This window comes from Pteronotus mesoamericanus, unplaced genomic scaffold (genome assembly GCF_021234165.1).
Source record: "Pteronotus mesoamericanus isolate MK-2021 breed Mesoamerican mustached bat unplaced genomic scaffold, CSHL_Meso_final contig_50, whole genome shotgun sequence".
NCBI classification, from domain to species: Eukaryota; Metazoa; Chordata; class Mammalia; order Chiroptera; family Mormoopidae; genus Pteronotus; species Pteronotus mesoamericanus.
The window spans coordinates 18363834-18387250 of record NW_026555186.1 but is presented as its reverse complement, the minus strand read 5'-3'; the positions used below and the strand labels follow the sequence as shown (position 1 = coordinate 18387250).

The 23417-nt window shown below is 35.8% G+C and overlaps 1 protein-coding gene across 4 annotated transcripts in view; it reads right to left on the bottom strand.

Moving 5' to 3' along the window:
* NDUFAF2 (NADH:ubiquinone oxidoreductase complex assembly factor 2) overlaps positions 1-23417 on the bottom strand; it is a 250622-nt gene that overhangs the window by 88773 nt on the left and 138432 nt on the right. For 3 of the 4 annotated variants that reach the window (XM_054578386.1, XM_054578385.1, XM_054578384.1), the window contains exon 4: positions 6890-7148. In XM_054578386.1, the coding sequence (XP_054434361.1) occupies positions 6900-7148 (249 nt within the window). In that variant the 3' untranslated portion in view covers positions 6890-6899. Of the gene's footprint in view, positions 1-6718; positions 7149-23417 lie in introns of those variants that run through there. The other variant, XM_054578383.1, reaches the window with a different exon arrangement.

The following is a 23417-nucleotide window of genomic DNA, read 5'->3' as shown; positions in this document are numbered from 1 at the left end:
TATGGCAAATGCTTGCAAAAGATGTATATAGAATACAATGAATAATACGTATTTGGAAATAGAAATATGCAGGCGTGTTAGAAATTTATGATTTGTCCTGTAATCCAGGATTCAAAAACTTTTTTTTTTTTTTTTAATCCTGACCTGAGGACATTTTTTCATTGCTCTTAGAGAGAGAGGAGGGGAAAGAAGGGACAGAGAGAAACATCAATGGGAGAGAGAAGCATTGATTGGTTGCCTTCTCAGGGACTGTATATGCCTGGACTGAGAATTGAACCTGCAACCTAGGTATGTGTCCTGACAGAATCAAACCCTCAACACTATGGTTATGGGATGAGGCTCCAACCGAGTCATGCTGGCCTGGGCAAAAACATCTCAATCTTTATTTACCACCATTCTACAAATTTTACCTATTTTTATGTTGTCTAGTGGCTAGTTCCTTTTTTGCCTCTATGGTATAATGTCCTAATACTTCGAATGATATAAAGAGACAGAATGGTTAACTTGATAGTAATAGGGCTGCTGAAATATTAGTATTGTCACTTAGTGGCTTTGTCATTCAATAAGTTATGGTGATGACATATGATTACTTGTTTTAGTACAATTAATAAAGTATTTTTCTGTGGTTTATTAAGCAATAACAATTTTGACCATCTTTTAAGTAAAAATCTTAACCTATGTTTTTAGGAGTTCAGTTTTAACACTTAACCAAGGATTTTAACATTATTCAGAGTATTAAAATTTGGGTCATTTATGCAATACATATTTATTGAGTATCTATTATAATGCCAAACACTGTGCAAGGAACTCTATTAAAATTAATAACTAATTAGCAACAAAACTTGGTAGTACACTTCAAAAAAATGTATGACCATTCAAAAATAGTTTTCTGTAAGTACAGTGTTCAGTGTTGTCATCTCTACATTTTTCTTCAATATACAAACCCCTGGAACCACACCATCAGTGGAATCGCACTTAGAATCCTCTCCTATTTTCTGTTTCCTCAAAATAATTTTCAATCTCATGGAATTCCAGGTATTGTACTAATTCTCTTTTTACTGTTCTTTTATACTTTTGTGATGGATAGTCTACTTATATTGGTCCTAATTCCTGTCCGCAATGCCAACCTCAATCCATAAGCTAGCTTTTGTCTCATCTACTCATCAAAGGCATTATGGTTTTTTTCCCCCACTTATCAACTAAAATTTTGATTTATTTATTTTTAGAGACAGGGGAAGGTAGGGAGAAACAGGGAGAGAAACCTCAACTGCAAGATATACGTCGATCAGTTGCCTCTTGCACGCCCCCAAGTGGGGACCTGGCCTGCAACCCAGGCATGTGCCCTTACTGGGAATCAAACCAGTGACCTTTTGCTTCACAGGCCAGCACTCAATCTACTGAGCAAGAGCAGCCAGGGCAGTCAACTAAATTTTCTTGGCCTGAAAATGTTTTATGCAATTTTATGATTTAAAAAAAAAATTTATTATATTTTTTCTATTACCATTTAGTCTTCTTATATCCCCTCTCCAACGTCATAATCACCACACTGTTGTTCATGTCCATGAGTCCTTTTTCCTTCTTGCTCAATTCCTCCAACCCCTAACCTCCCCCAACCCTTACCTATCATCCTGTTCTCTGTAAATGTGTCTCTATTTTGTTTGTTAGTTCAGTTTGTTCATTAGATTTCACATATGAGTAAAATCATGTGGTATTTATCTTTCTCTGACTGGCTTATTTCACTTAGCATAATGTTCTTCAGGTCTATGCATACTGTCACAAAGGGCAGAATTTTCCTCTTTTTCATGGGTGAGTAGTATTCCATTGTGTAAATGACCAAGTTATTTTCCATCCACTCGTTTACTGATGGACACTAGGCCAGTTCCAAATCTTGGCAATTTTAAATAATGTTGCAATGAACATAGGGATGCTTAAGTTCTTTTTAAGTAGTGTTTTGGGTTCCTTCGGATATATTCCCAGAAGAGGGATCACTGGGTAAAAGGCAGATCTATTTTTAATTTTTTGAGTTATCTTCATACTGCCTTCCACAGTGGTGCCACCAGTCTGCATTCCCACCAACAGTGCAAAAAGGTTCCCCTTTCTCCACATCCTTGCCAGCACTTGTTTGTTGATTTATTGATGATAGCCATTCTGACAGGTGTGAGATGGTATCTCATTGTGGGTTTAATTTGCATTTCTCTGATGATTAGTGATGCTGAGCATCTTTTCACATGTCTATTAGCCATCTGTATGTCCTCCTTGGAGAAGTGTCTGTTCAGGTCCTTTGCCAATTTTTTAATTGGATTGTTTGTTTTTTGGTGTTGAGTTTTGTTAAGTCTTTAAAATTTGGATATTAATGCCTTATCAGATGTACCGGTGAATATGTTCTCCCATTCTGTGTTGTCTTTTTATTTTGTTGATCTTTTTCTTTGCTGTACAAAATCTTCAGTTTGATGTAGTCCTTTTTGTTTATTTTTTCTTTTGTTTCCTTTGCCTGGGGATTCATGTCCGATAAAATATTGCAATGAGTATTGTCCAAGATTTTGCTATGTATTCTACGATTTTTATAGTTTCAGGTCTAACATTTAAATCTTTGATCCATTTTGAATTTTTTCTTGGTGTGGCATAAGAAAGTGGCCTAGTTTCATTTTTCTGCACGTATCTGACCAATTTTCCCAACACCATTTATTGAATAAACTATCTTTAGCCTTCCTTCATCTTTGAATATTAATTGACTGTAAAGGTTTGGGTTTAATTCTGGTCTCTGTATTCCATTCCATTGACCTGTGTCTGTTCTTATGCCAGTACCACGATGTTTTGATTACTATGGACTTACAGAATAGTTTGATGTTAGGTAATGTGATTCCTCCAACTTTGTTCTTCTTTCTCAGGATCACTGTTGCTATGTGGGGCCTTTTTTGATTCCATGTAAATTTTTGAAATATTTATTCTAGTTCTGTGAGATACAACATTGGACTCTTGATAGGAATTGTGATGAATTTATAGATTGCTTTGGGTAGTATGGATATTTTAATGTTAATTCTTCCTATGAACATGTGATTTGCTTCCATTTATTTGTATCTTCTTCAGTTTCCTTCTCAGTGTCTTACAATTTTCTGAGTACAAATCTTGTATATCCTTGGTTAGGTTTATGCCTAGGTATTTTATTCTTTTTGAAGCAATTTGGAATTGGATTGTTTTCTTAATTTCCCTTTATTAGTTCATTAATGGCATATAAAAATGCAACTGATTTCTGGATATTAATTTTGTATACTGCTACTTTGCTGAATTCATTTATCAGTTCTACTAGTTTCTTGGTAGAATCTTTGGGGTTCTCTAGGGACAGTATTGTGTCATCTGCAAATACAGACAGTTTTGCTTCTTCCTTTCCAAGTTGAATGCCTTTTATTTCTTCTTCTTTTCTGATTGCTAGGACTTTCAGTACCATGTTGAATAAGGGAGGTGAAAGTAGACATCCTGTCTTGTTTCCAATCTTAAAGTGAATTTTTGTAGTTTTCCCCTGTTGAGTATGATGCTGGCAGTAGGTATGTCATATATGGCCTTTATTATATTTAGGTATGTTCCTCTGTTTCCACACTGCTGAAAGATTTTATCGTAAATTGGTGCTACATTTTATCAAATGCTTTTTCAGCATCTATTGCTATGATCAAGTGGTTTTTATTCTTCATTTTATTTATGTGGTGAATCACATTTATTGACTTGTGAATATTTTACTAACCATGCATTCCTGAAATAAATCTCACTTGATCGTGTGTATGATCTTTTTGATGCATTGCTGTTTTGGTTTGCTAATATTTTGTTGAGGACTTTAGCATCTGTGTTCATCAGGGATGTTGGCCCATAATTTTTTTTTGTAGTGTCTATATCTGGTTTTAGAATTAAGGTAATGCTGGCCTCTTAAAATGAATTTGGGAGCTTTCCCTTCTCTTGAATTTTTTGAAATGGTTTGTGAAGGAGAGGTGTTAGTTCTTCTCAGAATGTTTGGTAAAATTCACCTGTGAAGCCATCTGGTCCAGGGCTTTTGTATATTCTGCTGCCGTGGGGTGAAATACTCTGAAGATATCATATAATCCATCTGATCTAGTGTGTTGTTTAAGGCTCCTGTTTCCTTGTTGATTTTCTATCTGGAAGATCTATTCATTAAAGTCTATGGGGTCTTAAAATCTCCTTCTATGACTGTATTTCTTTTGATCTTCCCATTCATGTCCATCAAGATTGGGTGCATGAATACTTACTAGAGTAATATCCTTTTGTTGGAGTCTTCCCTTTATCATTATGTACTGTCCTTCTTTGTCTCTTACTATAGCCTTGGTTTTAAAGTTTTATTTTTTCAGATATAAGTCTTAGCACCACAGCTTTTTCCCCTTTTCTTCTGCATGAAATCTTTTCCCATCTCTTTACTTTTAGTCTGTGTGTATCTTTCAATCTGAGGTGGGTCTCTTGGAGGCAGTATATATATAGGTCTTATTTTATTATTCATTCAGCTACCCTGTGTCTTTTGATTGGAGCATTTAAGCTATTTATATTTAAGGTGATTAATAATAGACATGTATTTAGTGCCATTTTATTGTTAGACTATTTTCCTCTGTTTTTGTTTCTTTCTCTTCTTCTTCTTAAAGCAATCCCTTTAACACTTGTTGCAGTACTGGTTTGATGTTAACAAACTCCTTTAGCTTTTTCTTGTCTGGGAAGCTCCTTATTTCTCCTTCAATTTTAAATGATAGCCAAGGCTGGGAAGTAGCCTTGGTTATAGATCCTTGCTTTTCATCACCTTGAATATTTCATACCACCTCCTTCTGGCCTAAAATGTTTCTGTTGAGAAATCAGATGACAGTTTAATTGGTGCTCCCTTATATTAAGTACCTGCTTTTCTCTTGCAACTTCTAAGATTCTCTCCTTGTCCTTAGGCTTTGCCATTGTAATTATGATGTGTCTTGGTGTAAGACTTCTTTGGGTTAAACTTGTTTGGGACTCTCTGAGCTTCCTGGACTTGTGTGTCTTTTTCCTTCATTAGATTAGGGAAGTTTTCAGTCATTATTTCTTCATATAGGTTCTTGATCCCTTGCTCACTCTCTTCTTCTTGTATCCCTATGACGCAGATTTTTTATACTTCACACTGCCCCAAAGTTTTCTTAAGCTCCCTTTATTTTTTAAAATTCTTTTTTCTTTTTGCTGCCCTGCTTGGGTGTTTTTCTACCTTGTATCCCAAATCACTGATTCGATCCTCTGCTTCATCTAACCTATGTTTATTCCTTCCAGTGTATTATCTATTTCAGATATTGCATTCTTTATTTCTGACTGGTCATTTTTTTATGGTTTCTATATCTTCTTTTTCATGCTGTTGCATATCCTTATAATCATTACTCTGAACTTTCTATCTGATAAATTGTTTGCCTCCATTTCTTCTAGTTCTTCTGGAGAATTCTCTTGTTCTTTCATTTGGGGCCTGTTTTTTAAATCTTCCCATTTTGGCTGGTCTTTATGTTTGTTTCTATGTATTAGGTAGATCTGCAAGACTCTAGTGCAGCCCTAAGTCAAACCCTGCCTTTGACTGGCCCTGGGCAACCTGTTTGGAGCTATCAATGGTCCACAGTGTGTGGCTCCCTCTGATTGGCCTGGGTGTGTGCAGAAAGAACCAGGCTGCACACCAAAGCCATCTTTTATCAGCTTTGGGCCTGGGGGAGGGTCAGCTAAAGTCTCAGAGCTCCCAGCAATCTGCCTCTGCCTGCAGGCTTTTTGTAGGGTTTATTAGTGAATGGTCTTAGCTGTATTTCTTGGGCAAGTCTATTGCTTCCCTTCAGTCTGATGCCATTCAGAGAGGAGTGCTGGCCTCTTACACATACATATAAATGCCTGAGAAAGATGGCTTCTTCAGTATGGAGAATGACTCAGCACAGGGATCCTTGTGGCTGTTCCTTCAGTTCTCTCCCCAGAGCCACCAGCCTGAGTCTCCTCACATGTCTCTAGTCCACTCTGCCCTCCCTCTGTAGGAGCCTAGGATAAGTGGCTGAAACAGGATTTTGTGTGTTGGCCTTGTGAGAGGATCTCTGCATCTCCAGCTGTCACTCCCTGGTATACAGAGACCCCACTGCTTTTCATAGCCATATGTTATTTGGGTTCCTTTACCAGTTCTGGTGCTGTAGGCCGGGGAGCCCAGCTTAGGGTTTAGACCCTATACTTCTCAGAGAGAACCCTCAGGCCACTGAAATATCCTTCTGGAACTTCAGTTACCACCTGTGGGAGCCCAGCCAGTCTTCTAGTGCCTCCTCTGTACTCCCTACCAGTCCTGTTGTGGGGAAGTGGTTTCTTCTGTCTGTCCTTTGTTATATGGCTTCCTTCCAGCTAGTGTTCATTTGGTTATTGATGATGATTTCTATAGAACTTAGTTGTAATTCCAGATTTGTCCTGGAAGGAGGTTAGTATAGTGTCCACTTACTCCTCCGCCATCTTGGGTCTCTCAATTTTATGTTTTTAATTAGTCCTTAGCATCTTATAGAGTGCCTCTCCAGAAATAAGTCTTCTCATTTTTTTCTTTTATATTTGATTATTTAGGAGAGCTCACTCTCCTTATTATCTTTGTCAAGATATATCTTGAGGATTTTTAAATAATAAGGATCCAAAATCCTGAGCATTTACAGCTACATGATATTTCCTAACAGAGCACATTCATAAACAGAATGATGACTAAATCAAATGAAGGATTAAAGTTTAAAATAAGTTAGTTCATAACCTCATATTTCTTATGTATCCTGAAAAGGAATTCTTAAGTTTAATGTAATAGAAAACTATTGTACAGTCCTATAATCACAAAATAACTTTTTACTTTATTTGATAAAATGGTCACATACATATAAATAAAACAAGCTTTTACCACAGTGTATTCATTGATTGTGCCTCTTGCTGTCTTGTGGCATCCAGGATCCTGGTTGAAAAGTTTTACCAGTGCTGGTGGGAGCCTCCGAAGGTTCTTCTTTTCCAAAGTGTGGAGCAGATGCATGCCCTTTAATCTGCATTTCAACTGGTGGAGCCAAGAGTTCGTTGCTTTCTTTACTAAGAAGTTTTTCTCTTTCATAAAACTCTTGGCTTTTTATTTTAACTTCTTCTCTATATTTTTCATTCTTTAGTATTTCCTGTATGAATATATAAATGGAAGAAATTTAAATTTCTAGTTAGAAAACAACAACCTACAGGTTTTATGAAAAAAATAGCTAATAAAAAATAAAGTACATATATATATACATAATACTTGCTTTGCATTCAAATAACATATAGATGTATACAGGAAATGTTGAAAAAGCTATCTTATTATATACCAGTTTTACTGTATTTTGCTGTGTGTAATGCATTCCTGTGTATAATGTGTGCTCATGTTTTTGTGCACATTATACATGGGATTATTATATCTATTATTATACCCATGGTATGTAATCATTATACCCATGTATAATGCACATCCTTATTTTTCCCTAAAAATTTTGGGCCAAAAAGTACACATTATACATGGCAAAATATGGTATTTGAATTAAATGGCTCTGTCTTCATATTGTATAATAAAAAGACATGAAGGACCACAACATAGAAATATTTACTACCCAATAAGTGAAACAAACTACTTACCATGAATCATTACACAAGAGCATAGCAGTCACTCTACCAAAGATTTTTCTAAGCTTAACAGCTATTTTTTGCCTCAGAACTAACCATAAATGATTATACCTTTTATTGGAGATAAATGTAAGGTGGCCTCAGAAAGATACCCCCACCAGTCTTTTCTCTGTGGGAGTTAAAGCATGGATGCTAAGGACGCCCTCTCTCCTGCGGGAACCAAGCCCCATCTATTTCTCGTTCGCATCTGGAGTGTTATGGCAGTGAAGAGGAGGAATGAAATTGGACTTCAGCATGCCCTACATACCAGTTCCAGAGAGGCACTCTGCAGTGAGAAATGTTTCCTCAAATCAGTGCAAGAGATTTGTGCAATGCAGTCTCTCTCAGATTTGCTATTCTAGCTGTAAGGCTCTATACCCCAAATTACAGGGAATCTATTACTGTTTTTCATTGACCATAAGACCATCAAATTTAAGAAACCATTGTTATATGTACCACTAAAAAAGGCAATTATATTCCTTCACACCTCATTTCAGAGATGGTAAAATCTGAAAAGATGTGCATCTTAAAAAACAGATGAAATAGAGTAATTACATATTTTTCTTCTATCTTACTGATTATTTCTCAATGGGTGTAATATTTAATGTTCTTTTTCTTACGGTATTTTCTGATTTTATTTTTAAATCGTCACCTGAGGGTGTTTATTGATTTGAAAGAGAAAAAGAGAAACCTTGATCAGTTGCCTCCCCTAAGTGACTTGACTGGGGATCGAACCCACAACCTAGGTATGTGCCCTGACCAGGGATCGAACTCTCAACCTTTTGGTGCACAGAATGACACTCCAACCGAACCAGCTGAACCACACAGCCAGGGCTATTTTTTTATTTTTTAAAAGAACATTTATAATATGAAAAAAAAAACCATATTAATGTAACTAATATCCAACAACACTGTCAAAGCCAAGTGCTCCCAAGTTGTTTTTTAATTTCAACATTTTAAAAAATGACACTTAAAAGCAACATCTGGGTATCTAAATGTATGACACAATCTTGGTTTCTAATGTGAATTTCAAGTATAATTGTCCCTTAAAAACATAAGCACCAATATTTAAAATCACATTTAAAATAATGGTTTGTACTTAAAGTGAAAAAAAAGGTTTTAGGGGCTATCATGTTACAGACTTTTAGTTTTATACACAAAGAAGGGCCTATCTAATGAAACTTCCCCCTCAAAGCAAGTGTGAATGGAAGAATATTTATAAAATACAATTTCCACAAAATAGTCCAATTCCCCACACGTAGTTTACTTCAATAACTACTGTAACTATGAGCTTATGGACAATTGCTATGAGTGAGAGTGACAATAGCCTTTGCCTCTCACACACCTTGTAGAATTCTTAGGTGAGGTGACCATATAGCACAAAGAAAATCCCTCAATATGATACTGGAGACAGTGGAGCTAAAAGAAAAATACTTTTCCATGCCTCTATACTCTTGAAGATCCTGTATGAACTAGTGTCTTCATAGAAGCTCTTTCTCATGAGCGGATGAGAGGTTCAGGACTGAGCTGAACTTGCACTAGCAACCCAACACAGGTAGCAAGAGGCTACTGAGATGGTTTGCAGCCTGTCTGGTTTTTTTAAGAGGATGACACATGGCTTGAATCTGCCTAGGCCTACTCTTCTTTAGTTCTACTGTTGCAGTCTTAAAGCTGATGCAGACCTATGCCTTCCACATAAACGGAAATGGAGGGCAGAGAGCTGTTCTTTTTTCCTGCTTTCACATAATTTCTCTTTACTCACCATTACTCTTGCCAAGTCAGTTTCTTTCTTATAACAACTGCTTAGGCAAATGGAAAGCCAATTAGAATATGTTAATTAATTTAAAATACGAAGATAAAGTAAAAAGTTCAGAATTGAAAAACATGGAGGCTATAATTTTTCCTAGAAAAGAATTTTCCTTTTGTCTTTTTTTAAACAAAACTAATTGTTATCAGACCCCTGCTAACAGCTTCCAGGAAAATTAAACAGAGCATTAATCATTTATGAAAGGAAATCTAGTTTTGTAAATATTTGGAATAGATAAAATGAAAGTATTTAGGTAGAAAAATGGGAATTTGTAGACTTAAAGATAAACAAATGATTTTGTAAGAAAGCCTTTTTTATAGTACACACTGCCATACAGCATGAATTCTCCTTATATTCCCTTGGAACAATATCACCTTATGTCTCAATATGTTTATCAGCAAAAACAGTATGTTTGTTGCAGTGTTTGAGTGGGGATAAACCAAGAGTAAGTGGGTCTTCCTTCACATAAATGTTTATATATTTAAAATAAGTATCCTTTTACATACTGCTTTTCTCCCAGTCAATAAATATTCTTTAACATTTTATTTTAAAAGGTGCTTGTGTGAGCCCTGACCAATGTGGCTCAGTTGGTTAGGCATTGTTCCTCAGAGTGAAATGTCACTGGTTCAATTCCTGGTCAGGGCAAATGCCTGGGTTGTGGGTTCGTTCCCTGATCAGGGTGCATATGTAAGGCAACCAATTGATGTTTCTCTCTCACATCGATGTTTCTCTCCCTCTTTTCTCTTTCCCTTCCCCTCTCTCTAAAAATGAGGTATGTAAGGGTGGTGGTGCAGATAAAAAGCTTCCCAGACAAAAAACTAAAGGAGTTCATCATCACTAAACCATTATTACATGAAATGTTAAACAGACTTATTTAAGAAAAAGAAGATGAAAGCTGCAAACAGCAAAATGGCAATAATTACATACCTATCAACAATTGAATCTAAAAAACAAACTAAGCAAACGAGAACAGAGACAGAAGCAAGGATATGGGGAGCATTTTGATGGTTGCCAGAAGGGAGGGGGTTTGTGGGAATGGGTAAAGAGGTGAGGGGATTAAATACAAATTAGTAGTTAACAGAATAGTCATGGGGATGTAAAGTATGGTGTAGGAAATGGAGTAACCAAAGAACTTAAACAGATGACCAATGGACATGAACAAAGGTATGGGGATTACCTGAGGGAGTGGGGGATGCTGGGTAGAGGGGCGCAAAGGGGGAAATCATAATTAATAGCATAATCAATAAAATATAATTTAAAAAAGAAAAAATAAAAATGAATGAAAATCTTTAAAAATAGGGTGGTTGTGTGGTATTTTATGACTTGCATTGTACCATGATTTATTTAATGAATACCCCACTGTTTCCAGTTCACTTTTTCATTTTAAAAACACTCTGATGATCATCCACATAGACAGTTCCTTGACAAAAGCAGATATGGTTTCAATTCTAAATCTACTTCTTCCTAGCTGTACACCAAGAAAGTCACTTAACTTTTTCAGTCTCAGTTTCTTTATCTGAAAATAATAAAGTGACAGTGCATGTATAAATATTTACATCTTAAGTACTTATGTATATACTGTTCACATTGTTAGGTCTTCTGGAGCTTTCTTAATGGTGGTTAAGAACATGGGCTCCGAAACAAGGCTACCTGCAACAAAAATCCCAGTGTTGCTGTTCACTAGCTGGGGCAACTATGTCAAGGTTACTTAACCTTTCCGTGTCTCAGTTCCCTCATATCTAAAGTCAAGATAACAATACTGTCTTCTTCAATGGGCTTCTGTAGGGACTCGGAAAGAACTGGGTGCCAAAAAGGGATAGTACAACATCTCAGGGTACAAATACAATCTCAGTACTTTAAGTACTTAAAATTTTTAACCCATTAGTTTGTAAATACGAGACTCCCCACATCAATTTCTACTCTTATGAAGAATAAACAGACAATATTCATAATTTTCTGGGATGAAAAGTACCCATTGTTTTTTATGTGCTACAGCCTCCAATAAAGGCAGAAACCATTGCTGGCCTAAGATCAAAAGTGTTAGCAAGACATAATCTATAGGCTTGGGACCAAGATGGAGTACTTGGTGTTAGACTAGTCCTGCCATAGAAAACCAGACAAAAACTGGACAAAAAGTAAACTTTTCAGAGAGTAAACAATAAACAGTATAATACTATGATCCCCAAGAGAAGGGATGCAAATGAGATAAGTTCTGTATCACCTTAGCTTTCTGTGTAGCAGCATATTATACGCTGCTGCATAGGGTGGGGGAAGCCAAGCAGAGGTTGGAGTTCTCACTGAGCTCATCAGATGGTTGTGGAGACTGAGGAAGCTGGAATTTGAGGCAGAATACCAGAAATCTGCATACGGGTCCTCTTGCATTTTGAACTGAACATTAAGCTGTTTGTGGGTAGGGTGAGACTCTAGAGGGCCAGGAATGTCAATTCCTGGCTAAAGAATAACTACAGGGAAGCTGTAAACTGAACAATTGCTGGTGTTTGCATGAGATTAGGAGCATTCAAGTTCCAATTAGCTAGAGATTCCTCACTGAACAGGTAGAGCATTCATATAAAGACTTCCAAAAGATCACTTCTTAGGAGTAAGGATAAACTGGCAAGTGAGTAGAGATAAGTCTAGAGCTGCAGTGTCTAAACAGTAGCTACTAGTGACACACTGCTGTTTAAATTAAAATACTTCAGTCCCTCAATTGTACCACATTTCTTTTTTAAAAAAAATTATTTCTTTTTAGAGAGAGGTGAAGGGAAGGAGAAAGAGAGGGTGAGAAACATCAAAGTGAGAGAGGAACATGGATCGTTGCCTCTTGTATGCATCCCTTGCCCCGGACTGAACCCGCAACCCAGACAGGTATCCTGACCAGGAATCAAACTGGTAACGTTTTTCTTTGCAGAACGATGCCCAACCAACTGAACCACAGTGGGCAGGGTGCACCTGACACATTTCAAGTGTTTAGTAGGCAAATATGACTTGTGGCTACCATATTGGAAAGTGCAGATATAAAACATTTCCATCATTACAAAAACTCCTATTGGACAGCACTGTTCTAGATCCAATCTAACAGAACTTAAAAATAAGTCTCCAAAAGTTTGCACCAATTCACATCTAAAATAATATACTCCCCAAAAAACTCAATATTTTTTAAAGGAAGACAACAAAATCCAGACAATAAACAATATACTATTTCATTGTTTATCATTCAATCAAGAAGTGAAGGAAGAAAGTATCATCCAAAACCAGTCAATATAAACAGAACAAAACATGACAGAAATGATAAAATTAACAGACAAGGACTTTATCGCAACTCCTAGGAATATGTTCAAAGACCTAAAAGGAAAATGAACATAAAGAGAAAAGAAGCAGAAACTATTTATAAAAACCAAATGGAACTTCTAGAGGTGAAAAATATAAATGTGACATGAAAAAAATGTAATTATATGCTTAACAGCAGATTAGGCACTACAGAAGAACAATGGATCTAAAACCAAGGCAGTGGAAACTATCCAAACTGAAGCAAGAGAGAGTAAAAGTTTAAAAAGTCAATCAGAGTCTCAGTGAGTTGTAAGACAATATCATGCAGTCCAACATACATGTAACTGGAGTTACAGAAAGAGAAAAGAAAGGGAGGCAAGAAAATACTGACTAAAAATATTTCAAATAGATAAATATATAAATCTACATACTAAAAAAACTCCAAGCGGGATAAATACAAAACCAAAGTACATCAAAATCAATTGCTAAAAACTACTGATAAGTAGAAAATCTTAAAATCAGCAATAGAAAAAAAGATATATTTACACAAGAGACAAAGATAAGAAATACTAAGGTTCTCATCAGAGACAATGGAAGGTATAAAACAACAGAATGACTTTAATGTGCTGCAAAAAAACTGCCAACTTAGAATCCTATATCCAGTGAAAATATCCTTCAAAAATAAAGGCATCATAACATTTTCAGACAAAGGCTGAATTTGTTTCAAACTAGCCTCTACTATAAGAAACACTTTCCAGCTGAAGGAAAATGATATAAGACAGAAACATGAATCTACACAAAGGAATGAATAGCACCAGAAATAATCAGAATGAAGGACTTCACTGCAGAGGAAAATGCTAGATGTGGGGGCGTTCTGCTAGCTACTCAATGCCCTGTTACTTTATGTCCATCCACTCCAAAATTCTTCAGTATGCGAGGAGCATCATCACACTGTCCATTGAAACTACTGCCATGGATTTTGAGTCTTGTCATGATTTTGTATTCTCACCAACAGGACTTTTCAAGCTTTGCAAATATATCAGTTATCACTAAGTTGAGGAGAAGTGCAGCCTGAAAGGCAAGAGAACTGTAGTGATCATATGCAAACTTCAAATTAATAGCAACTATCTGGGAGGCAAGACAATGCCTCATTCCCTCCCTATTCCCGTCTGACAAAGAGCATCTGCCCACCAAGTCTTCCATGTCTTACACTATTGTCCTAGCATCCCTGGCCTGGGACTTGAAGCAGTATATCAACAATGGAACTTTTCCATCTGAAGCTAAATGCAGTGGAGCTGACAACCAGCAAGTCATGCATGAGGTCAACCCCATTCTAAGAAGGGCCCCTGGAATGAACTATTGAAGGATATAAACCTCACGGAAGAAGAGAAAGAAATCATCGAGACAACAGAGAAAGTATGAGCTGTATCAAAATCTGTTATTTCAGACTTTTCCTTAAACACATCATCTATGAATGGTGATCATTCTGTGAAAACCTCTCTCCTTTCAACAGACAGCAGGGATGTTCCATTAGAGCAAATACTGCTATGCTTGAGTTTTTTATGGAGGCTTGATATTGGGAAAACAGGCATTTTGCTGTAAAAGTATTATGTATTAAGTATTTGAATTTATATGGGGTTTTCTATGTTAGATTATAAATTATCATTGTTTATGAAGGATTACATTGAAAAGATTTAATTTTTAGCTCTGGATGCTTTTAACAAACTTAACCCTGTTTTTGTAGCATAGACAAGGTAATAGTTATTTATTGTGTACTATTCATTAATTCAGTGATGTGAACTCAAGCACCCAAAGGGTTGTAGCTTAAGTTCTTTCCAATGCCAATTCTTTGCTAAGAGCCTTGCTTAAGAGCTCTACTGGTAGCTGTACTATTGCATTCAATGCTATAAATTTCTAAGTGTAGTAGTGATAAAACACTTTTAAAATTTTTTTAAATAAAATACAGACATACAAAAACAAAGTTTGAAATGTAATCTACTAACATGCTGACTTATATAGCTCACACACAGACCTTCGGCACAATATAACCCCACTCCAATTATACAGTCCCTTATGTGAAATTCCAGTATACATGAATATTCCAAGATGGTAAAAAAAAAAAAAATCAGCTCTAACATATAGTTATAGCTGTGGAAGATATTAGATAACAGAGCTGGATACTAGAATTACAAAAACAAAAATAAAACAAAAAAAACAGAGGTAAAACAACTAGCAGAATAGGATTAAAGTCTGTATGGTGATGCTTTGGGAGAGATAAAGGAAACTAAAGCGATGTAAAACTGAACCTTGAATTGTAGTCTAGTATCTGAGAGAGAGCTGGCCACAACCGCTCTTTGCTAAAGTTATACTGGCCGGAAGAAAACTTAGTTTACTCAGTGAGTATTGGGGAAAGATAAAGGCTGAGAAATATCTGAGTTAAAAAGGTTACCCAAAGATTTTTGTCTCAGCTACCCAAGTCATTCTGCATCTCTGTGGCCACACTCCAACTAGAGCTGTGGGAGTGACCAACTTTGAGTCTATACTATTAAGCAGAATTGGATATTTGGACACAGCTCTAAGCATACATACAAAAACATTTTAGAAATAGTATCTGTTATTACACATAGACCTAGCGAAGAACAGACTGTAAATACAAATAATAAGTTATTCATTACTAATTTAATATATGTAAAATATCACTAGTATTTTTTAATTTAGTGTGCTTATACATTTGTGCCATAAATACAAATAAAAATAAATAATAATTTTTATAATATAATTCAAGACCTCAATCCCCTAACCCTATATATCTCTTTAGAGTCTCAACCTAGTCAACTGAGAATTGTCCTGTCAAGGAGTATTTCAGTAATTCTACCTATATACATATATATAATACTAATGGTGTTATAGTCACATTAAATATAAAGTTCCATAATAACAGACTTCAAAATTATTTGAAAATTTTTATATAAATCTACTTAGAGAGAAATGAAATAGAGCTAAAAATGGTCAGTCCTTTATTAGGGAATAGTAACATTTATTTTAAAAATGCTATGAATCCAGCTAGGAAAAAAGGCAGGCAGAATACATATATATATCTTATAACCCATTTCTTTTTTGTTGTGCTGGCTCCACATTTCTCTTTAGTATTTACAAACAGTCTCCATTTGGCTTCAAGTACTTGCAAATTAATAAGGTATGCCATATATAACTATGTTCAAACTTAAATATAAAATATACCCCAAGATAATATCTAAATACAGTTTAAAGTAAATTCAACAGTGCTTCATTGTTAGAAAGTTTACTATATTCAAAAGCAAGGAAGCACTTAGGAGTCAGTCTTACGGATAATAATAAAATTGTCCATGACACTGGATTTTTTTTAGTCTTCTATGGGAACAAAATCATGGCCATTTCACAATGATCAAATTACATTACATACAAAAGAAGGAACATGAGTTTTTTTAAAAGTTTAAATTTAAAATTATAAATTTGGAATAATTTGTGGCAAAAGCTTAATGTAAACATATCTTTAATAAACTACTTTTCAAAGGGCACATAAGATACAACTAAAGTTTTGATTTTATAAATCGGTCAACTATTTAAATTACTAAATATATTCTCCCTAATCTATACATTTTTCAACTCTTAGTAGGTACATGCTATAATATGTGATATAAATATATTTGATAGCTCCATTAATTTCTTTCTATAATTTATACATACTAATTTTGTTTAAATTAACATTAAAAATTTAAAAGTATGAGTACATGGACTTTGAGTCTACTTAAGAAAAAATACTTTTGATGAATAAAAAAAATTTGGTAACTAGATTATAAGTGAAAATTTGGCATGAAGTATGTTCCAGGTCCCCAAACCATAGGTGTTGGTTGTGACAGAAAGTAGCCTCCCAGAATATGTCATATACCGCCCCCCACAATCACCATAATTATAATAGGAATTTGGGGAACAACTTTTTCAAAAGGTTCTAAGCTTAAAATTCTTTTTACAGTGTCAATTTTGTAACATACCAAGAAACAATTCAGGCCTCGCAAATGCAATAGCAATGCCAAAAGCTTGAAAATACTGCCAAATTGTTTAATTAAACTACATTTTTTAGTTCTCCAAGTTGAACTGCCAGGATAAAATAATAAGTTACTAGATCACCCTATTTCTACATATGAAAGAGAGAAGAGGGAGAGGTACACAGATTCCCAAAATGTACTCTGTTCGGACCCGAGGCAACATCTGCTAGATTAATAATCGAAAATGAACTTAATCTTGCCTAGATGGGAGAAACCAAAGGGTAATAAATGACAGAGTTAGGTTAGTATGATAGCACTGGGTTGCTAAGAAATCTATTAGATGAAACAACAACCAAGCAAGTTCTGCTTCAGCAGAAGCTGCTCCTGCTATGTGTTGTTGCCAATCACTAGTGTGCCTCTGCCAAATCAATGTCACATTTAATTTATTCACATTCAAATATACTGCAAACAGACTTTGATCAGTTACAATAATGAAAATTAGACTGAGTTTTGTTGTTCTGACCTGCTTTCTTGAACTTTTCCCCTGCATTTTTTTTCAAAACATTTGTAATCGCAAGAAGTTGATCTCAATTATTCTCGTTATTTGAAGGGACTTTGTAAGGTTTGTTTATATTCCTTGCTGGCTAGGAATTTCTGGCACTGGGTTTTCTTTCTTTGAACTTGAGCCAGATTAATGATTAAATCTCAAAATGTCACTAAAATGAACTAATCACAGAGCCTAAGTCATTAATACTTTTGTAGGTGGCATTTCCTTTAATAATATAAATTAAATTTCATATATATGAAAAAAGGCCTTTGAGCATAAAGATACAATTATTTAATTGAAAAAGAAATTTAGCCATTAAGCATTAATAAAAAAATAATTAGAGTCACTTAACTTTAGTCCTACTTAATTGAATTGCCCTGGTGGGAGACAAAGAAAACCTTGCTCCTTGTGTGAGAAGGGAAAAGAACAAAACCCCTGGGAGAGAAAGTGACATCAGGTGCTCATGGCTTTCCAGGCTTGGGCTCCTGGAGTGGCAAATAGTGGCAGAGAGGCGGGAAGCCCTGGAGGAAAAAGGAGGCTCTATCTGTGAATGATTGCTAACATTTATTGAGCTGTTCTGTGCCAGCTGCTGAAGGGAGAAAACTCCTCTTCCATAGGTTAAGGGAGGAAGGTTAGAGGAATTGGGCAAGAAGAGGTGAGACAGAGTTAGAGAATCTACAGCTCCAACTTTCCAGAGTCTGCCCTAGAATTACAAATGTTGTGGCCGAAGGTTGCCCTCTAAGATAGACTCATTATTCATGCACTTTTTTCATTCTTTTATTCAATAAATATATCCTGAGCACCTACAATTCAAGGCCTTGGGAATACAGAGAACAAAACCTGGCTCTTACTTTTATGGAGCTTCCTTGGGAATAGAGAGGAGGACAGGCAAAGGAGGTGTCTTGCTGCAACATAGACTTATCCAGGAGTCAAGGCAGGCAAGAGCTGGGTAAGCACCCATGGCCAATTATATGGCTAATGTGTATGGGTTCCTGTCTACTTTCTCACTCACTTATTGGTTCCTTCATATATTGAGAGCCTACTATGTGCCAGGGGTACAGAGTTAAAAGACACAATTTTTACCTTGTCTTTCAGGAACTCACAATCTAGAGAAGAGAGATAGGTAAAAATATTAATTAAATAACAATATGATAACTTCTGTGAAATTAAGCAAAGAATGATATGAGAAGCATAAAAAAAAAAAAAAGCTGGTGGTCCTATTATTACCCACAGAGTGAAGAGCAGGGGGTTAGAGAAGGTGATGCCTAACCTAAGTCTTAAGAATAGGAATTAACCAGACAACTAAGAAGGGAGGGGGCATTCTGGGAAGAGGTCAAGTGCACATTCACAGGTATGGGGGAGTAAAGCAACACAGCAAATTAAGGATACTCTCAGAGGTTCATATGGCATGCAGTGTTAGGACATTGAGATTTTATCCTGAAAGCCATGCAAAATATTTTTGACTTTGAAGCACGAGTAGGTTTTCAAATAAGAGTAGAATATGAATTTCAGATGAACAACAAATAATTTTTTAGTATAAACATGTCCTAAATATTGCACAGGACATACTTACAGTTATAATTATTCATCATTTGTTTAAAAGTTAACCAAAGTACCCTGTATTTTTATTTGAGAAATCTGGCAACCATAGCAGAAGACTTACATGTTTATACCACATTAAATAAATGATGCCGGCAAGTGTAGAAACTGGATTGGAGGAAGGCAGGGCTGGAATAGAGAAATAAGTTACTGCAGAAACCAAGTGATTAACCTTTAGGGCAGGAAAACAAGGCAATAGCAGTGAGATGGAGAAGAAAAGACAGATTGTTAAGACAGTCAAAAGGAAAAGGTCTTGGTCACCAAGTAGGTGGAAGTGAACAAGATCAAGACAATCCCTAAGTTTCTGATGAGGGATGAGGGATACTGTCATTGACCATGGCGAGAAATAGAGAAAAAGTGAAGGAGTTTCATTTTAGACATACTGGATTTGAGATACTTGTAAAATATCCAAACATCTTGTATCAAACTGTTAGTTCCTTCTTCTCAGCCAAATCTCTGAATACTGAAGTGCTTCAGGACTCAATTTGAAGTCCTCTTTTTTTTCTATACTTTCTCCCTAAGTAACTGTTTCCTGTCTTACAAATTTAAATACTGTCTATATATGCTGAAGAATCTCAAATTTCAGGCCTGACCACACTCCAAGCTCCAGAATCATGTATCTAACTATCTAATTGATGTGTCCACTTGGATGTACAATGGACATTTTAAATTAAATAGATCTAAGATCACTGAGGCTCAGATGACTTGCTCAGGGTCACACAATTAACCTACACTTGAAATGGAAGTTTCTGTCTCCACTGTGTTCTTTCCACTACTCATTACACCTTACACAGTTTTCAGCAAGCCTCACTTCAGGCTTAGGCTATGGCTGAGCTCACTATAGTGTTGCCTGACCAAAGTGTTCCCCTGACCCCTGGCAGCTTTGCCTTGTTTCATTTGGCCTTGCCCTATTTCCTTTCTTTACATGCTAAGATACAGACAAGCTTCAAGGCGACACTCGCTACACATACATAGAGAGGGCCCACCCAGCTAACTGGAAGTCCTGAAAGTTAACTATCATATTTGTAAAGTAGTCTCTCTGACATATAAAATGCACACCAGTGGGATGGACCTAGGGAAGAGGAAGAGGCTACTGGAATGTCCTCAGGGTGGGGAGCAGCTAAATCAGCCTCCTTTACACAACTGTACATTTGCTAAAATTTCCTATTTTTCCCCTTACCTCGTACATCCACTTAGCATTAAATTTTATCAATTCCTCCTCCAAAATGTATCAGTCTTTCTATCACTATTGCCAACTATTTGCATTTTTTCCCTAGACTACAATGGCCTCCTAATAGGTTTTGTTGGTCATCTATGATCTAGTGTTTACATAGCAACCACTGGCCTTTCATGCCACTTTCCATTAACAATCCTTAGAACAAAATCCAAAGTTGCATGGCAGACAAGGGGATACTCTGATCAGTTTCTCCCTTACTTCTCATCTGTGGAGAGTGTGATGAGCAGACAGCTTCCAAAGTACGGCCATATCATTTGGGTTGTACTTTGTCTTTTAGTAATGCCATATTTACTACTTCTATTACAAATAGCCCTATGAACGATGCAAATTGCATATTTTCACCAGATGCCTAGAACAATACCTAGCACATAACAGGTGCTCAATACAGATGTGGGCAAAAGTAGGTTTACAGTTGTAATACAAATAAATAATACAATAATTAATAACTAATAATGCAAGAATAAACTGTGTTTTGCATAGTTACGACTAAAAGTCTACTTCTGCCCACCTCTGTATATATTTGCTGAATGAATAAATTTGGCTATGTGCACTTTACTCACTACTGAATGATCATATTAACTTTGTATTTTGCAATTGTGTTATAAATCTAAACTTAAAAAGCTATTCATCAAGGACTAATTGTATTCTATCATTAATAAAACAAATTCTGATTCTAAATGACTTAAAGTCCTTTTCTTCATAATGCTGAAAAAACTTAATAACATGAAAAGTAAGAAAAGATAGGTACAAATTTATTTATATTCTTGGGAGTTTATACTAGTTTTTAAAAAATCAGTGTGGTAAAGAAGACTGTTTACTCTTCAAAATTAAGAAAATTATTTCTCCCATTTTCTTTGTATATCTTTCACTTGTCAACCAGTAAGTATTTGACTTAAAATATATTACCACCAAATACAAAGTTTCTAACTTAAGAAGTTGTTATAGTAAGAAAGTTTAATAATAAATCAATCATTTGGGCCTTAAAATACTTTTTTTCAGAGAAACAGTGTTATAATGATGGTTATATTCCCTGCCTAGTACACATCAAGCAATTTAACCATAGTAGAGCACATTTGCAATAAAAAATATAATATGATAGAATCACAATACATCATCCATAATGTGTATGACTAACTGAAACTTCAAAACAGGATGCTGGCATCTCAGGGGGACTGCTGGTGCTATTTCCCCAAAGAAGCAAGCATACTTCGGGAAGGCAGATGGGTAAGAGAACCTCAGTTGCCTCAAATGGAACTCAGGACTCCACTCTCTTCATTCCAGTTAGTGCAAGCATTTCCCTTCCCATTATGTAACTGAAGAAGGTAGAAATAAGACAGTAGGATTGGGAACGGGTGTGTAATGGTAAGGAAAAGGTGACCATGTGGCTAAATAGAAGTGCAGCAATCAGATAAACTACCACCATTACACCAGCAATGTGGAGAACATTCACTTTAGACGGTATGAGTAGCACCCACAGACAGGCAATCAGGGCAGCCCGGCAGTTATTCTGGAAGGGGAGAATTCCAGGAAGATTAGCAGCTGATGAAGTCAACTGAAATGACACTGTGGGAAGGAGGAATGATAAAAGGGAGGAACCACAGTGACATCTTTTCTCCTAAAAGAAAACGAGAGGCTAGACTATTGGTAAGATTATATAGTGAGTGCTAAAGGTCAGGCAATCAGGTAAGCAAACAGGAGTAAGCTCAAAAGGGGATCAGTGGTAGCTCAAGAGCCAGGCTTCCTTCAAGTCTGGTGAAAAAGAGACTTAGGGATGTCTTAGCAGTAACAGAGATGGGAAGATGAAGAGACCTGGGGAGTGGGTGTTGTGGCAGGTGAGAATTCTCATGGCAATTGGGGGAGGGCGGCAAAACGGTCACTGGGAAATAAGAACAAAGGCAAAAGGAAATCAAAGGCACAGAAGGAGCAGGGGCTTCCTAAGGCACTGACTAAAACTTTTTCTTTCACTTTCCTTCACACATTCATTTGATAATGTTGAACACCGACTCTGAGCCAGGCTCTGTTCTAGATCCTCGAGACAGGGCAGGGAACAAAACACAATCCCTCCTCTCATCAGGCTAAAATTCTAGTAGGAAGAGACAAGTGATAAACTAACAAATAACACAACTAGTGAATGTAAGTAAGCAGGTGACTACTGTTGCTGAAGTAATGATACTTTTCATTTAATCAGCCTGCCTTTTTGGGTTTGCTAAGAACAGGAAACTTGAACTAGTGTGGGAGTGCTTGCAAAGAGTAAATAGAACTTTTTAGCTCCTTTTGAATGTTTTACCACCCTCAAGATGGAAATCCCTATTCTTTTTTCTACAAAAGTAATAATCTTGAAACAAGTACTGAAACTTAAACAGAAATCCATGAAGTCAAAAATGTACATCTCTCATAATTTCACATCTCCTGTTAAAAAGTTTGGAGTATATTATTACAGACTTTCCCCTATACACACATATGCATTTACAATATGAATACAAGGTACATCATTTACAAATAGATATTTATAATTTTAAATAAGATATGGACTACGCATACTGTTCCATAAACTGCTTTTCATTTAATATTTTTCAGACATCTTTTTGTGTCCGTATAGATGTACATTATCCTTTTTTTAAAATCAATTATTTAATGTATGAAGTCGGAATTCTGTTGGTGATATATACATACCTACATCAATTTTGGGGATCAAAGTTGAGGCTAAATTCACGTTTAAATTCAATTTCAGCAAGCTGAGCCAACTCTCTGTACCTTGACTGTCATTCCTCCCAACAAGATTAATCTACTCTAACAACCTGTGCTAGTTCCATTATAATATTTATCACTTATTTTAATTACCAGTTTATCGCTCTCCCATTAGACTGGGGTTCATTGAGAGCAGAAACTTCATGTTCACTTTGCCCTGAAGTAAGTAACAAATTACTTAATGAATAATAAACACTTCTTTTCAAATGGTGTGTATTCATAATTATTGAACATTAATCTCCAAATATTCTATAATCTGATTTAAAATACTCAAATTTAAACAAGAAGCTTATACTAAGGCTTTGACTTAGTTTGTGTTATTTTTTAAAATTTGTAGCTTTGAAGCATTTTATTAAAAGTATATGAGTACTAGCTTTTTATAACTAACAAGAACTTAAAATTCTAACTAACAAGAACTTAAAATTCATCATATATTTACTTCTTCTCCTTCTCCTTTTTAAAATTTTTTAAAAAGATCCTCCCTTGCCTGCATGATTTAAAAGCATAATTTGTCAATGAGCATCT